Raw genomic sequence first — 16,652 nt, 5'->3', positions numbered from 1 at the left:
TAACAATAAAGAAATGAATAGTGAGAAATATGGTTTTTGTTGCTTTGGACCGATAATCTCATTATCGATGGATAATAAAACATTTGATCGTGGATAATATTAAAATATAGCATAAAAAACCTGGAAACATGCATTAAAGAAATGTTAAAAAAGTTAAAACGCACAAACTGAAAATAATAACAGCAAATAAATAGAAATAATGTAAACACGTTGTTTTGCATATGTCTTTTACTACGGTCGATCACGTATTTTCTTTTCGTTTAGATTTCTCATACTATAAAGTGCATGTATTAGATCGATAATTACATAAACTGTCTATACACGTGTACGCTAAAAGTAAAACAGATTTTAAACAAAACCATAAGTCATAGTATTCTTATGTTATTACTAAATCACGTATTCGTGATAAACATTATTCCTTTATTTTTGCAATGAAGATAAAGAACACGCTGTTTCACTTTATAGTACGTTCGACGTTCTTGCTTTATAAAAGATCATATAAACATTAGTACACTAAAAGTGATTGAAATCAGAAGTGTTAGAGTTCATTATGAATGACAGAGTGCAATGGCCTCTTTGGCCATTTTGGTATGACTACCAAAACATAAGTTATAGAAAAGCGTCAACTTAATTAATCATGTTACACACAGCTGGTATGTAATATGGATAACGCAATTATTGCAAGATACCTTCGATTCTACTGTCAGTGTACTCGGCGGGACTGGGTGGTGGGGTCGCTGCCGTCCGCACAGACTTTCTTACGACTGTGGTGACGGTCTGTCGTGTGTGAGGCTCGAGGTGCTCTACTTCGCTAATCACGTTTACTATTCTAACCGTACTACTGGAACTATCCGACGAACTACTGGAGCTAGTTAATCGGTCTCTCGAGGAACTAACTTTTTGTGGAATGCGAGATATTTTCTTGGATATCGATTCGCTGACACGATCATCGTCTTTAGTGCTTACATCGGACAGTCTGAGCTGTGCCTCGGAACCTACGCCAAAAATAGGATCGTGTGTACCGAAAACTAAAGGGGTAACAATTTCTGTCGTAGATTTCACGTCTCTCCCATGTTTTAGAGTTCTTGATTCGGGCTTCGCTTGCTTGGCGTACATGGTGTCCACGTTTTCGTACAAATGAACGTCTTGAAACTGTACTTTGTCCCACGCTGCATCGCGATTCATTTCTTCTAAAAATGCAGTTACGCCGCTTTTATGTTGGCTGCTATCTACGACGTACCTTTGTTCTACTTGACTCGGTAACATTTCTTCGAAAGATCTTTCTGTATCATACACCTTTTCGCCAACAGCTTTGCCGGCATCCGATACCTTTTGTACACTCTCAGACACCTTCGTGCTGACTATGGTTTTGGTTTCTTTTACGCCAGTTTGAATTTTGTCTTTGGTAGCTCTCGCATCTGCAACGGATTTACCCACAGCAGCATCAACATCTTTTCTTTTTCCAGACGCCACCTCTCGGGCACGAGCTTCTTCCTCTACGGCCTCCTTTTTCGTTTCATCGACAAACTCTTTCACATCGCCAGATACTTCATCCGCAGCGTGTTTTGCGCTTTTAATGAGGCCAGAAAAGAAGCCTCCACTCTTTTCCTTGACCTTTTTACCCTCCTTCGAAGCTTTGTCTTTCGCTGTTTTTGCTCCATTCACGACTGTGTCCACTCCAGATGAGACTTTTTGTTTTACGATAGAAGTATCCTCCTTAACTTCTGTGACCAATTTTTCTTTCGCTGCTTTCGCTCCATCGGTCGTACCCTGAACAGCTGTTCCTACTTTTTCTTCCGTTTTCTTAACCGCATCAGTAGCTTGAACGCCTACAGCTTTGCCAGCATCCGATACAGCATATGCAGCACCAAGTACCTTTTCACTGATTTTGTCCTTCGCATCCCTTGCAGTAGTTGAAACTTTCTCTCCAACATCTTTTACATCCGTAACTACTTTATCCTTAGTTGCCTTACCACCCTCAGCGACTTCTCGCATAACAGTTTCTGCTTCTGCTTCTACGCTTTTCGCTCCCTCGATAACTTTATCGCCGCCAATTCTACCAGCATCAGATACCTTTTGCACGGCACCAGTTACTTTCTCACAAACTTTGTCCCTAGTGTCCTTTACACCAGCTATAACTTTGTCCTTGGTGACTTCCATACCAGCAACAGCTTGTTGTTTTACCGTGTCAACTTCTTTTGCTTTGCTAGCAAGTGCTTCACGAGCACGCATTTCCTCTACAGCGGCTTTTTTCTTCGTCTCATCAACGAATTCTCTGACGTCTCCTGAAACCTCATCTGCTGTGTGTTTGACACCTTTGATCAATCCTGACAGAAAACCACCGGTCTTTTCTTTGACTTTTTTAACTTCCTTTCCAGCCTTATCCTTTGCAGCTGTTGTGCCATCCACCACTGTGTCTATTCCGGATGTTATCTTTTGTTTTGCCATTTCAGTCTCTTCCTTGACCTCTTCAGCAACCTTATCTTTTGCGGCTTTCGCATCATCAGCCACGCTTCGTGCAGCTGATTCTACTTTTGCTTCGGTGTCTCTGGCTCCTTCAACTATTTTATCAGTAACTGCTTTACCAATGCTAGTAACCGCCTGTGCATCTTCGGATACTTTCTTGCTTACCTTATCTTTGGCGTCTTTGGCAGCGGTTGTAACTGCATCTTTAGCATCCTTCGCGTCAGTAACTACTTTATCCTTAGCTGTTTTAGCACCTTCAGCAATGTCTCGTGCAGTTGCTTCTGTTTTTGCTTCTACTATTTTCACTCCATCGATAACTTTTCCACCTACAGTTTTACCTACGTCTGATGCTTTATGTACTCCTTCAGATATTTTCCCAGAAACTGAATCCTTTGTCTCTTTTACAGTAGTTTTCACATTATCTTTTACTGATTTTAATTCCGCAGTTGCTTTATCTTTAGCTGCGTCGATGTCTCTCGCCTTTTCTGCTAGCGCCTCGCGTGCGCGAGCTTCTTCCTCGACAGCTTCTTTCTTCGTTTCATCCACGAATTCTTTAACGTCTTCGGACATTTCATCTGCCGCATGTTTTACACCCTTAAATAAACCAGAAAAGAAACCGCCACTCTTCTCCTTGGCTTTTTTAGCTTCTTTCGTAGCTTTGTCCTTAGCAGATGTTACACTATCTGCAACTGTGTCTACCCCTGAAGATACTTTCTGCTTTACAATTTCAGCATCTTTCTGAACATCCGTGACTACTTTATCTTTTGCTGCTTTTGCTCCACTCGCTACGTCTTCTGCAACTGCCGCCACTTTATCGTCAGCCTTTTTAACACCATCCACGATGCCTTCCTTTAATGCTTTACCAGTATCTGTCACTTTTTGCTTCCCGTCGATCACTTGTTCGCTAACTTTGTCCACTTTGTCCTTGGCAATCGTCTTCATTTTATCTTTAGCGTCCTTGATCTCAGCAGCGGTCTTATCCTTTGCTAATACTACGCTGTCAGCCACATCATGAACTTTAGTATCTACTTGTTCTTCAACTCGTTTCACACCATCGATTACCTTCTCTCCAGCAGCTTTGCCAGCATCTGACACCTTTTGCGCAGCTTCAGATACTTTTTCACCAACTGTAACCTTAGCATCTTTCACAGCAGTTGCAACTTTGTCCTTTGTATCCTGTATTTCTGTAACTGTCTTGTCTTTTGCTGCAGCCATGTCTTCAATCTTCTTTTCCATTGCTTCATGGGCACGAGCTTTTTCTAAAGAGGCTTCTCTTTTTGCTTCTTCGAGAAAGTCCTTAACGTCTCCTGAGACGTCATCAGCTACCTGCTTCGTACTCTTAAACAATCCAGTTAGAAAACCGCTACCCTTTTCTTTAGCTTTCTTAGCTTCTTTGGCTGCTTTGTCTTTTGTTGCGGCAGCTTCATCTACAATTGCAGTTGCTCCTGATGAAACTTTCTGTTTTACTGCTTCAGCGTCGTCTTGAATTTCCTTAGATACTTTGTCTTTCATTTGTTTCGTCTCAGTTGCTATTTCATGACCGACTATCTCAACTTTATCCTTGACTTTTCCTACTCCACCTGTAACTTTATCTCCAACAGCTTTACCGGAGTCCGCTACCATTTGTGCACCCTCAACTACCTTCTCAGAAATTTTATCTTTAGCGTCCTTTGCGGCTGCAGCAGTTTTATCTTTAGCATCTTTCACATCCGCTGCTACTTTATCCTTCATCTCCTTTGTGGCATCGACTATTTCTCGAGCTGCACTTTCGGTTTTCTCCTCAGCCTGTTTCACTCCATCAGCTACCTTTTCACCAGTAGCGTGGCCCACGTCTGATATCTTTTGCGTGCTATGTGATAATTTAGCAAACACTGTGTCCTTGGTATCCTTCGCAGCAGTTGTAACCTTATCTTTTGCGTCTCTTAATCCTGCAGCTGCTTTATCTTTCGCTGCGTCAATATCTTTCAATTTCTCCGCTGCTGCTTCACGAGCACGGGTTTCCTCCTCGACAGCTTCTTTCTTCGTTTCATCTACAAATTCTTTGACGTCTTCGGACATTTCATCTGCTGCATGTTTTACACCCTTAAATAAACCAGAAAAGAAACCGCCAGTCTTCTCCTTGGCTTTTTTAGCTTCTTTCGCAGCCTTGTCCTTTGCTGCCTCTGTACTTTCTACGACTGCATCTATACCAGATGATGCCTTTTGCTTTAGTGCTTCAGCGTCTTCCTTGACTTCTTTAGCAGCTTTGTCTTTTGCTTCCTTTGCGCCATCAGTAATACCGTGAGCAACAGTGGCCGTTTTATCTTCAACTTTTTGTACCCCATCAACAATTTTCTCGCCAATGACCTTGGTAGTATCTGTTACATTTCGTATTCCCTCTGATACTTTCTCTGTGATTTTATCTTTTGTGTCCTTTGCAGTGGTTGCTACTGTCTCCTTAGCATCCTTCAAGTCTGAAGCTACTTTGTCTTTCATTAATTTAGCTTCATCCGTTACTTCGTGAGTTGCTGTTGCTGTTTTATCACCAATAGCTGCACCAGCATCTGATACTTTTTGCAAGCCACCAGCAATTTTCGCCCCAACATCATCTTTTGTGTCTTTGACGGAGGTCACGATTTTGTCTGTTGTGCGTTTAATTCCAGTAACTGCACTATCTTTTGTTCCAGCCATATCTTCGAGCTTCTTTTCCATTGCTGCGTGTGCAAGAGCTTTTTCTTCAGAGGATTCCCTCTTCGTTTCTTCGAGGAAGTCCTTAACGTCTCCAGAAATTTCATCCGCAGTGTGCTTTGTTCCCTTGAACAATCCAGAAAGGAAACCGCTACCTTTTTCTTTAGCTTTCTTTGCTTCCTTAACAACTTTGTCTTTGGCAGCTGGTACAGTATCTGCTACTGTATCTACTGCTCCTGATACTTTCTGTTTCACAGTTTCAGCGTCATCGCGAACTTCTTTAGACACTTTCCCTTTTACTTCTTTCGTCTCAATTGCTATTTCATGAGCAACTGCTTCAACTTTATCCTTAGCTTTTTTTGCGTCATCTGCAACTTTATATCCGACAGCTTTGCCAGCGTCTGAGACCTTTTGCGCACTCTCAACTACTTTCTCAGCAATTTTGTCTTTAGTATCTTTTGCAGTCGCAGCAGTTTTGTCTTTAATATCCTTTACATCAATTGCCACTTTATCTTTAACATCCTTTACATCGGTCGTCACTTTATCCTTCGCTGCTTTTGCACCATCTGCTACTTGGTAAACGGTAGCACCTGCAACTGTTCCAATTTGTTTGATACTGTCTGTTACCTTTTCGCCGGCAGTTTTGCTAGTATCGGATACTTTTTGTGTAGCTTCAGAAACTTTATCGCCAATTTTATCCTTGGTGTCTTTTACTCCTGTTACCACTTTGTCCTTCGTATCCTTCATAACTGCGATTCCCTTATCTTTCGCTGTGTCGATGTCTTTTAATTTCTCTGCTGCTGCTTCACGAGCACGAGCTTCTTCCTCGACAGCTTCTTTCTTCGTTTCATCCACGAATTCTTTGACGTCTTCGGACATTTCATCTGCCGCATGTTTTACACCCTTAAATAAACCAGAAAAGAAACCGCCACTCTTCTCCTTGGCTTTTTTAGCTTCTTTCGTAGCTTTGTCCTTAGCAGATGTTACACTATCTGCAACTGTGTCTACCCCTGAAGATACTTTCTGCTTTACAATTTCAGCATCTTTCTGAACATCCGTGACTACTTTATCTTTTGCTGCTTTTGCTCCACTCGCTACGTCTTCTGCAACTGCTGCCACTTTATCGTCAGCCTTTTTAACACCATCCACGATGCCTTCCTTTAATGCTTTACCAGTATCTGTCACTTTTTGCTTCCCGTCGATCACTTGTTCGCTAACTTTGTCCACTTTGTCCTTGGCAATTGTCTTCATTTTATCTTTAGCGTCCTTGATCTCAGCAGCGGTCTTATCCTTTGCTAATACTACGCTGTCAGCCACATCATGAACTTTAGTATCTACTTGTTCTTCAACTCGTTTCACACCATCGATTACCTTCTGTCCAGCAGCTTTGCCAGCATCTGACACCTTTTGCGCAGCTTCAGATACTTTTTCACCAACTGTAACCTTAGCATCTTTTGCAGCAGTTGCAACTTTGTCCTTTGTATCCTGTATTTCTGTAGCTGTCTTGTCTTTTGCTGCAGCCATGTCTTCAATCTGCTTTTCCATTGCTTCATGGGCACGAGCTTTTTCTAAAGAGGCTTCTCTCTTTGCTTCTTCGAGAAAGTCTTTAACGTCTCCTGAAACGTCATCAGCCGCTTGCTTCGCACTTTTAAACAATCCGTTTAGGAAGCCGCTACCCTTCTCTTTAGCTTTCTTAGCATCTTTGGCTGCTTTGTCTTTAGCTACAGCTACACTGTCTGCTACAACGTCTATTCCAGAAGAAACTGTTTGTTTCACGGCATCGGTGCTATCTTTGATTTCCTTGGTTCCTTTATCTTTCATTACTTTTGCCTCCTCTGCTAATCCATGAACAACTGTGTCTGTTTTGCTTTTAGCTTTCTCCACACCATCTACAACTTTCTCACCAATAGTTTTGGTAATGGCTGATACTTTCTCTGCTCCTTCTGATGATTTCTCCGAGATTTTATCTTTCGTGTCCTTTGCTGCAGTTGTTATCGTCTCTGTAGTATCCTTTACGTCTGCAATAACTTTGTCTTTCGCTGCTTTGGCATCATCAGCCACCTTGTAAGCAGCAGCTTCTGCTTTAGCTTCTGCCTGTTTTGTACTATCTACTATCTTATCACCCACAGTTTTACCAATATCTTTCACTGCTTGGACACCATCAGATACAGTGTCACTAGCCTTACCTCTGGTGTCTTTTACAGCTGTTGTCATCTTAGCTTTTGTATCTCTCACTTCTGCAACTGCTTTATCTTTTGCGAGATCGACATCTTTTAGAGTTTTTTCCATAGAAGCACGAGCACGTGCTTCTTCTTCAGTTGCGTCTTTCTTTGTTTCATCATAGAATTCCTTCACTTCTTCGGAGACCTCTTCAGCTGCGTGTTTTGCTCCTTTGAACAGGCCCGAGAAGAAACCTACACCTTTTTCCTTAGTTTTCTTTGCTTCCTTCGTGATCTTTTCCTTTGCTGTATCTGCACCATCTGCAACCGTATCTATATCTGATGAAATCTTTTGTTTTACTGCAGCTGTATCTTCTCTAACTTCTTTTTCCAGCTTTCCTTTCGCTAATTTTGCATTTTCAGCTACTTCGTGAGCAGATGCTTTTGCTTTATCACCAGCTGTTTTTGCACCAGTTGCGATCTTTTCTTCCACCTCCTTGCCAGTGTCTATTAACTTCTGAGAGCTGTCAGTTACTTTCTCGCTGACTTTATCCTTGATATCCTTTACAGTTATCGCCGTTTTGTCTTTCACGTCTTTCATATCAGCAATCACCTTGTCTTTAGCTGCCTTTGCACTATCACCTATTTCTCGAGATGCAGATTCTACCTTTTCTTCCGTATATTTTATTTCCGTTGCAACTTTATCCTTCGTGTCTTTCGCGGAGGTCACGATCTTACCTGTTGTGTCTTTAATTCCTGCAACTGCTTTATCCGTCGCTTCAGCCACATCTTCGATCTTCTTTTCCATTGCTGCGTGCGCAACAGCTTTTTCTTCTGAAGATTCTCTTTTTCTTTCCTCAAGGAACTCTGTAACATCGTCTGCAACTTCATCTGTTGTATGTTTCGCACCCTTGAATAGACCAGAGAGAAAACCGCCTGCCTTTTCTTTAGCTTTTTTAGCTTCTTTCGCAGCCTTATCTTTCGCTGCCGCTGCAGTATCTGCTGCTGAGTCTATTCCGCTTGCTATCTTATGTTTTACTGCTTCAGTATCTTCTTTAACTTCTTTCGCTACTTTATCTTTTGTTGCTTTAGCATCTTCAGCCACACTTTTTGCAGCAGCTCCAGCTTTTGCCTCCGCATCCTTTGCTTGTTGAACAATTTTATCAGTGACAGCTTTGCCTGTATCTTTCACCTTTTCTACAGCACCTGTAACTTCTTCACTTACTGTGTCCTTCGTATGTTTGGCAACTGTTATTACTTTAATTTCTGCATCTTTTGCACCTGCTGCAACTGTGTCTTTAGCATCCTTCGCTGTCGCAGCTGCCTTTTCCTTCGTTGTTACTACGCCATCAACCACAACATGGATCGCGCCATCCACTTTTCCTTCAATACGCGTCACTTCATCAGCTGTCTTTTTGCCGAACACTTTCTCAGCATCAGACACTTTCTCTACAGCTTCCGATATCTTTTTGTCTATTGCGTCTTTAGTATCCTTCACAGTTGCTGCTGCTTTGTCCTTCGCGGCTTTTGCTTCTGCAACAGCTTTGTCCTTTGCTGCATCAGCCTCCTTTAACTTTTCTGCCGTTTTCTCACGAGCACGAGCTGTCTCTTCTGCAGCCTCCTTCTTCCTTTCATCGACGAAATCTTTGACGTCTTCGGAAACTTCATCAGCCGCGTGTTTTGCGCTCTTGAAGATACCTGAGAAGAAACCACCTGCCTTCTCTTTTGCTTTCTTTGCGTCCTTGCTAGCTTTATCCTTCGCAGCTGCGGCGCTATCTGCAACTCCATCAATTCCAGAAGATACCTTCTGCTTTACAGCGTCGACATCTTCTTTAATCTCTTTTGCAACCTTGTCTTTCGTTTCCTTTGCACCATCACTTACTCCTTTCGCTGCTGCCTCAACCTTCGCTTCTGCACCTTTCACTCCTTCGGCTACTTTGCCACCAACTGCTTTACTGGTATCAGCTACTTTCTGTGCCCCTTCAACTACTTTGTCGCTGACTTCATCCTTGATGTCCTTTGCAGCAGTTAGAACTTTTCCTTTTGCGTCCTTCACATCTGTGGCGGTTTTGTCTTTCACCTCCTTTGCTCCATCGATTACTCCCCGAGCTACACTTTCAGTTTTCTCTTCAGCTCTTTTTAGTTCATCACTTACTTTTTCACCAACAGTTTTACCTGCATCTGATACCTTGTGAGTAGCATCAGACACTTTTGTGAATACCGTGTCTTTAGTATCTTTCGCAGCGGTTGCAAGCTTGTCTTTTGCATCTTTAGCGTCTGCAGATGCTCTGTCTTTCGCTGCTTCCATATCTTTTAATTTTGCGTCTGCAGCAGCACGTAGACGGTCTTTCTCTTCTGATGCTTCCCTCTTCGTTTCCTCAAGGAATTCTTTAACGTCGTCTGAAACTTCATCTACAGAATGTTTTGCACCTTTGAATAAACCAGACAAAAAGCCACCGGCCTTTTCTTTAGCTTTTTTAGCTTCTTTAGCAGCTTTATCTTTCGCTGCCTCTGCTGTATCTGCTGCTGAGTCTATTCCGGTTGCTATCTTATGTTTTACTGCTTCAGTATCTTCTTTAACTTCTTTCGCTACTTTATCTTTTGTTGCTTTAGCATCTGCAGCCACACTTCTTGCAGCAGCTTCAGCTTTTGTCTCCGCATCCTTTGCTTGTTGAACAATTTTATCAGTGACAGCTTTTCCTGTATCTTTCACCTTTTCTATAGCACCTGTAACTTCTTCACTTACTGTGTCCTTCGTTTGTTTCGTAACTGTTATTACTTTAATTTGTGCATCTTTTGCACCTGCTGCAACTGTGTCTTTAGCATCCTTCGCTGTCGCAGCTGCCTTTTCCTTCGTTGTTACTACGCCATCAACCACAACATGGATCGCGCCATCCACTTTTCCTTCAATACGCGTCACTTCATCAGCTGTCTTTTTGCCGAACACTTTCTCAGCATCAGACACTTTCTCTACAGCTTCCGATATCTTTTTGTCTATTGCGTCTTTAGTATCCTTCACAGTTGCTGCTGCTTTGTCCTTCGCGGTCTTTGCTTCTGCAACAGCTTTATCCTTCGCTGCATCAACGTCCTTTAACTTTCCTGCTGTTTTCTCACGAGCACGAGCTGTCTCTTCTGCAGCTTCCTTCTTCCTTTCATCGACGAAGTCTTTGACGTCTTCGGAAACTTCATCAGCCGCGTGTTTTGCGCTCTTGAAGATACCTGAGAAGAAACCACCTGCCTTCTCTTTTGCTTTCTTTGCGTCCTTGCTAGCTTTATCCTTCGCAGCTGCGGCGCTATCTGCAACTCCATCAATTCCAGAAGATACCTTCTGCTTTACAGCGTCGACATCTTCTTTAATCTCTTTTGCAACCTTGTCTTTCGTTTCCTTTGCACCATCACTTACTCCCTTCGCTGCTGCTTCAACCTTCGTTTCTGCACTTTTCACTCCTTCGGCTACTTTGTCACCAACTGTTTTACTGGTGTCAGCAACTTTCTGTGCACCTTCAACTACTTTGTCGCTGACTTTATCCTTGATGTCCTTTGCAGCAGTTAGAACTTTTCCTTTTGCGTCTTTCACATCTGTGGCGGTTTTGTCTTTCACCTCCTTTGCTCCATCGATTACTCCCCGAGCTACACTTTCAGTTTTCTCTTCAGCTCTTTTCAGTTCATCACTTACTTTTTCACCGGCAGTTTTACCTGCATCTGATACCTTGTGAGTAGCATCAGACACTTTTGTGAATACTGTGTCTTTAGTATCTTTCGCAGCAGTTGCAAGCTTGTCTTTTGCATCTCTAGCGTCTGCAGATGCTCTGTCTTTCGCTGCTTCTATATCTTTTAATTTTGCGTCTGCAGCGGCACGTAGACGGTCTTTCTCTTCTGATGCTTCCCTCTTCGTTTCCTCAAGGAACTCTTTAACGTCGTCTGAAACTTCATCTACAGAATGTTTTGCACCTTTGAATAAACCAGACAAAAAGCCACCGGCCTTTTCTTTAGCCTTTTTAGCTTCTTTAGCAGCTTTATCTTTCGCTGCCTCTGCTGTATCTACTGCTGAGTCTATTCCGGTTGCTATCTTATGTTTTACTGCTTCAGTATCTTCTTTAACTTCTTTCGCTACTTTATCTTTTGTTGCTTTAGCATCTGCAGCCACACTTCTTGCAACAGCTTCAGCTTTTGTCTCCGCATCCTTTGCTTGCTGAACAATTTTATCGGTGACAGTTTTGCCTGTATCTTTCACCTTTTCAACACCACCTGTGATTTCTTCACTTACTGTGTCCTTCGTATGTTTGGCAACTGTTATTACTTTAATTTCTGCATCTTTTGCACCTGCTGCAACTGAGTCTTTAGTATCCTTCGCTGTCGCAGCTGCCTTTTCCTTCGTTGTAACTACGCCATCAACCACAACATGGATCGCGCTATCCACTTTTTCTTCAATACGCGTCACTTCATCAGCTGTCTTTTTGCCGAACACTTTCTCAGCATCAGATATTTTCTCTACAGCTTCCGATATCTTTTTGTCTATTGCGTCTTTAGTATCCTTCACAGTTGCTGCTGCTTTGTCCTTCGCGGTTTTTGCTTCTGCAACAGCTTTATCCTTCGCTGCATCAGCCTCCTTTAACTTTCCTACCGTTTTCTCACGAGCACGAGCTGTCTCTTCTGCAGCCTCCTTCTTCCTTTCATCGACGAAGTCTTTGACGTCTTCGGAAACTTCATCAGCTACGTGTTTTGCGCTCTTGAAGATACCTGAGAAGAATCCACCTGCCTTCTCTTTTGCTTTCTTTGCGTCCTTGCTAGCTTTATCCTTTGTTGCTGCTGCACCGTCTACCACTGTGTCTATTCCAGATGATATCTTTTGTTTCGCTATTTCAGTATCTTGTTTAATCTCTTTAGTTACTTTATCTTTCGTTGCCTTTGCGCCATCAATCACGCTTCGTGTAGCTGATTCTGCTTTTATCTCAACATCCTTTACTCCTTCGACTATTTTACCGGAAACTGCTTTACCAGTGTCGGTTACTTTCTGCGTTCCTTCAGCTACTTTTTCACTTACTTTATGTTCCGCTTCTTTTGCACCCGTTATAACCGTATCTTTAGCGTCTTTAGCACCTGTTACAATTTCGTCTTTAACATCTTTTGAGTATGCCGCGGTTTTGTCCTTTGTAGCTTTCACGCTGTCAGTCATACCATATATGATAGTATCTACCTCTTCTGTGACTCGCTTTCCTCCATCAGCTACTTTTTCACCAACAGCTTTACCAGTATCCGAAACTTGCTGCGCAGCCTCAGATACCTTTCCACTAATCGCATCTTTAGTGTCTTTTACAACAATGGTGATCCTTTCCTTCTCTTGCTTTGCTTCTGAAACTGCTTTGTCTTTCGTTGCATCGAGATCTTTCAATTTCCCTTCTACCACTTCCCGTGCACGATCTTTTCCTTCAACGACTTCTTTCTTTGTTTCATCAAGAGCATCTTTGAATTCTTCAGTAGCTTCATCTGCAGCGTGTTTTGTACCTTTGAATAATCCAGATAAAAATCCACCTGTCTTTTCCTTGGCTTTCTTAGCTTCTTTCGCAGCTTTATCTTTTGCTGTTTCTGTGCCATCTACAACTACATCTATTCCTGATGATATTTTCTTTTTGGTATCATCAACATCTTCCGTGATTTCTATTGTTATTTTCTCTTTCGCTTTCTTCGCATCGTCTACTTTGTCTGGTACATCGAATGATAGATTTGCAAGGTTTCTTGTATCTTCTAGGAATTTCGCAGTAGCTTCTCGGATTGAATTATCTGGACTTGTTACTGGTTCTTGCGGTGGAGTGCTCTTTTCCCGGGACCTGCTTCGCGATGCTCTAGTCAATTTTGGACTTCGGAATTTGCTGAAGATTCCACTTCCCTTGTCTTTATCAGCAGAGTCTGCAGATTCATCAGGGGCCGTATCACTTGTTACTTTTTCAGGAATTGGCTTCCAATCTTCATGATGCAGACTGTCTGCAATCTTTTTCGTGTCGTCCAAAAAAGTGGCTGTCAATTGTCGTGTTTCTTCATCTCCACTGTCGAAGGATGTTTCTTTAGATGAATTCTTTTCTCTAGATGAACTTCTCTTTTTACTTTTCAGTTTTGGACTCTTGAACATGCCGAAGAATCCGCCGCTCTTATCTTTACCTTCCTCATCTACTTCCTTTTCATCTTCTTTTTGTTTATCCGGCGATTCTAACTTTGCTTCTGGCTTACCGGTATACCTTTCCACGCTGTGTTCTTTCTGGTCTTTATGTTTCTTAATATCTGATTTTCCATTCATTTCTTTGTGAGGAGTACTTCTATCTGTGTCTAATTTCTTTTTTACTTCGGAGATATCATATGAGTGTCCGTTTATTTTATCTTTAGGTGTATCTTCCTCATAATGAACCGACGACGAAAACGTATGCAGGTCTTGTTTTGTGTCAACTTTAGGAGCAGAAGGAACAATGGTAGTTTCAGCAATCTTTCGTGTATCGTCCAAGAATTTCTCTGTGGCGATTCGAAGTTCTTCGTCACCACTGTCGAAAGATGCTTCCTTGCTTTTCTTTAATTTTTTCTCTTTTGATTTAGGACTCTTAAATATACCAAAGAAACCACCACCCTTCTCTTTCTCTTGGTCGCTTGCATCACTTGCCATAGTTCCAGTACGATCATCTGATTCTTTAACCGTTACTTTCGGTTCCTCTTTCACTTCCCTTCTCTCGATTTGAGTCGAGCTCACTGCGATATCAGGTACGTGTACATTCAAATCACTGCGCCTGGAGTCATCTAAGAATTGCATGGTAGCCAATTTAACGTCAGGTAACACGCTCGTTTCAACAGGTTTGTAATCTACGTGTGTATCATATGAAACGAAAGTAGGTTGCTGCGTTTGATGTTCCGTAACTGTAGGCACTGGTACTTTTATTTCTTCGTCGCCACTGTCCAAGGACGTGTCCTTCGATCCTTTCGACTTGCTCTTCTTAAGTTTGGATCCCTTGAAAATGCCTGAGAGTATGCCTCCGCTCTTATCTTTTGATTTCTTCGATTCATCCTCTTGCTTCTCGTCTGGCTGTGTAGATGGATACTGAACACTGTAAACGGTCTCATAAGCAGATACTTGCTTATCAACCGCGGGTTTCGTTTCTTTTGGAATGTTAGTCTTGGCAACAGCCTCTTTCGGCAATTCTTGCTTCTGTTCGTCTTGTGGAACTTCTTTAGCTATTTCTGGCAATTTTACATCTTGTTTTTTAATACTTATGCTAGGAGTTGTTAGTTTTTCATCAATTTCCTTACCTTCTTTAGACAGCATTTCCTTTTTGCTTATGATAATCTGTTTACCATTGGAGATCGTCGCTGTGTCTGTGGGTATCGTTTGATCTATCTCTTTAATCGTGATAGTCTGAGTAATCACTGGCAGTTGACTCTTATCGTCGATGGCTGAAACTATAGTTTTCGATGCAATAATCGCATCTCCCTTCCCATCGCGAATGTAACGTTGTTTAATTATCGGTGGTTCGATAACTGGCGTTCGATCGACAATTAGTTTTTCATCGGATTTAACGACCTTATCCTTAGGTTCTTTGTCAACGAATTGATCCCTAACAAAACTTTCAACTATAGCACCTCTTGCCTCTTTATTGTCCCGCGCATCATCATCACAAACCACCGACCACCCTTCCTTCGCTAACTTCTCCTTCTTTTTCTCTGCGTCTGCTATTACACCTGTTAATTAATTATTACATATTTTAGGCATCTGTAAACGTTGCAAAATAGGAAGAACACATTTGTTTGTTTTATTTCATTTCGTCATCATTAGTGTAAGCCGGCTCGCTCGATATTGCTCTTTGAGAACAGCGGTTAGACTCTCGTGTGGTTTTGTGCGTGGTACGTGTGTGCTATAGAGCAGCCATCTTTCCATCGAATGATTACACTTATATTTAAACAAATAACAATCTAATAAAAAATAAAAATAATAAGCATTAAAATGCTGCGAGGAACGAATTATGTATTCTATAGAAAATCTAAGTTTAATTTGTGAATACATATCAATCGCGTCAAATCACCGCTGGTACATAGCTTTAACGCTACAACAATTAAAATTTACGATATTATTGATATTTACGAATAGCGAATTGAATCGTAATGGAAGAAAAAACTATTAAATGGCGTGAGTTTATCTTGTTTGTATTTTTGGAATAACAAGTTTCACCATTGTTCATATAAATTTTTAGTGTGAATTTTCACCATAAATTTTTTCTGAAAATGTGTTATTTTTCAGATAAGAATGTCGAAATAAGTGTATGCGACAATGACAGCTGCTCTGTGCGTCCGCACAATTAGGCCACACAAATTTGGCCACTCATGCAACGCTAAAAAATTGCAGCAAAACCTTGCTGAAACAAATTAATGGGATGTGTCGAAGAAATAGAAGACTATTAGTGGATCATTAAGTGAAGACACTGAGAGTTCGCATTATAATACAGTAGATATGAGATGTAATTGAGAGGCGATAAAATAAATAATTCATTACGTAATTAAAATAAAAGCAAGCTGATAAATTTGAAGAAATCCGCATCAGCCCTCCAGAACCTGTCAGTGAAAGTAAAAGATGATAAAGTAAAAAGATGACAAAGTAAAAGAAGTAAATGTTCTAGTGCCAACAATGTTTCATAGTTAACAACTTTCACAGATGTGAATCGTGTCCAGAGTGAATGCAGTGCTATACTTTCAAAAATCACCTAGACTCTAATATCAAAAAATATATCTGGTCAATAGTAACATTGTAAGTAATGATTCCTGATAAAAAATATTTCCAAAACAATAATTACTGCTCTCGACTTTATGGTTTAAATTATTGTTTTGAAAATAACAAGCAAGTAATTAAGAATTTATTTGTAGCGGTGTATAGTACATAGCGAAAATCATAATAAAACTAAGAATAGAGCGAAACTTTTATGATAAACAGATGATATTTTCAATTTATTGAAAGAAACACAAATTGACAGATCACGTGTGAAATATTGAAAATGATACAACATAAAAAGACATTGATGTTTTATTTTTTTTTTATTAACTGCGAAATTTTAATCTTATAATTAACCGATTCAAGTTTATAATGAACATAGGTATAAATATGAAATAATAATAAAGAATAAAGTACAATCTTACAGAAGTGTAGAATTATTTTCAAAGTTATATTCTTTAAATCGCACATGAAACAACATTAATATTTTATATTACATTTTTTATTTATTTTCGATTTTCGGCTTATGCTCGCTATATCAACGGAACAAATAAAGAAATTAATTTGATCAAGCAAAATAATTATTATATATTAAATTATAATAATAATAATATAATTTATTT

General features: G+C 40.8%; 1 protein-coding gene across 28 annotated transcripts in view; it reads right to left on the bottom strand.

Moving 5' to 3' along the window:
• Positions 1-16,652, bottom strand: part of LOC117155929 (uncharacterized) — a 92,274-nt gene that overhangs the window by 10,994 nt on the left and 64,628 nt on the right. For 22 of the 28 annotated variants that reach the window (XM_076620481.1, XM_076620483.1, XM_076620505.1 and 19 more), the window contains one exon: positions 690-15,008. The exons of 5 other annotated variants lie outside the window; for them this stretch is intronic. In XM_076620481.1, coding sequence (XP_076476596.1) covers positions 690-15,008 — 14,319 coding nt within the window. The remainder of the gene's footprint in view (positions 1-689; positions 15,009-16,652) is intronic. One more of the 28 variants, XM_076620487.1, reaches the window with a different exon arrangement.

Source organism: Bombus vancouverensis, chromosome 8 (genome assembly GCF_051014615.1).
Source record: "Bombus vancouverensis nearcticus chromosome 8, iyBomVanc1_principal, whole genome shotgun sequence".
Classification (NCBI taxonomy): Eukaryota; Metazoa; Arthropoda; class Insecta; order Hymenoptera; family Apidae; genus Bombus; species Bombus vancouverensis.
Note: the sequence above shows the minus strand (reverse complement) of the source record. Positions and strands in the feature narration are given on the sequence as shown.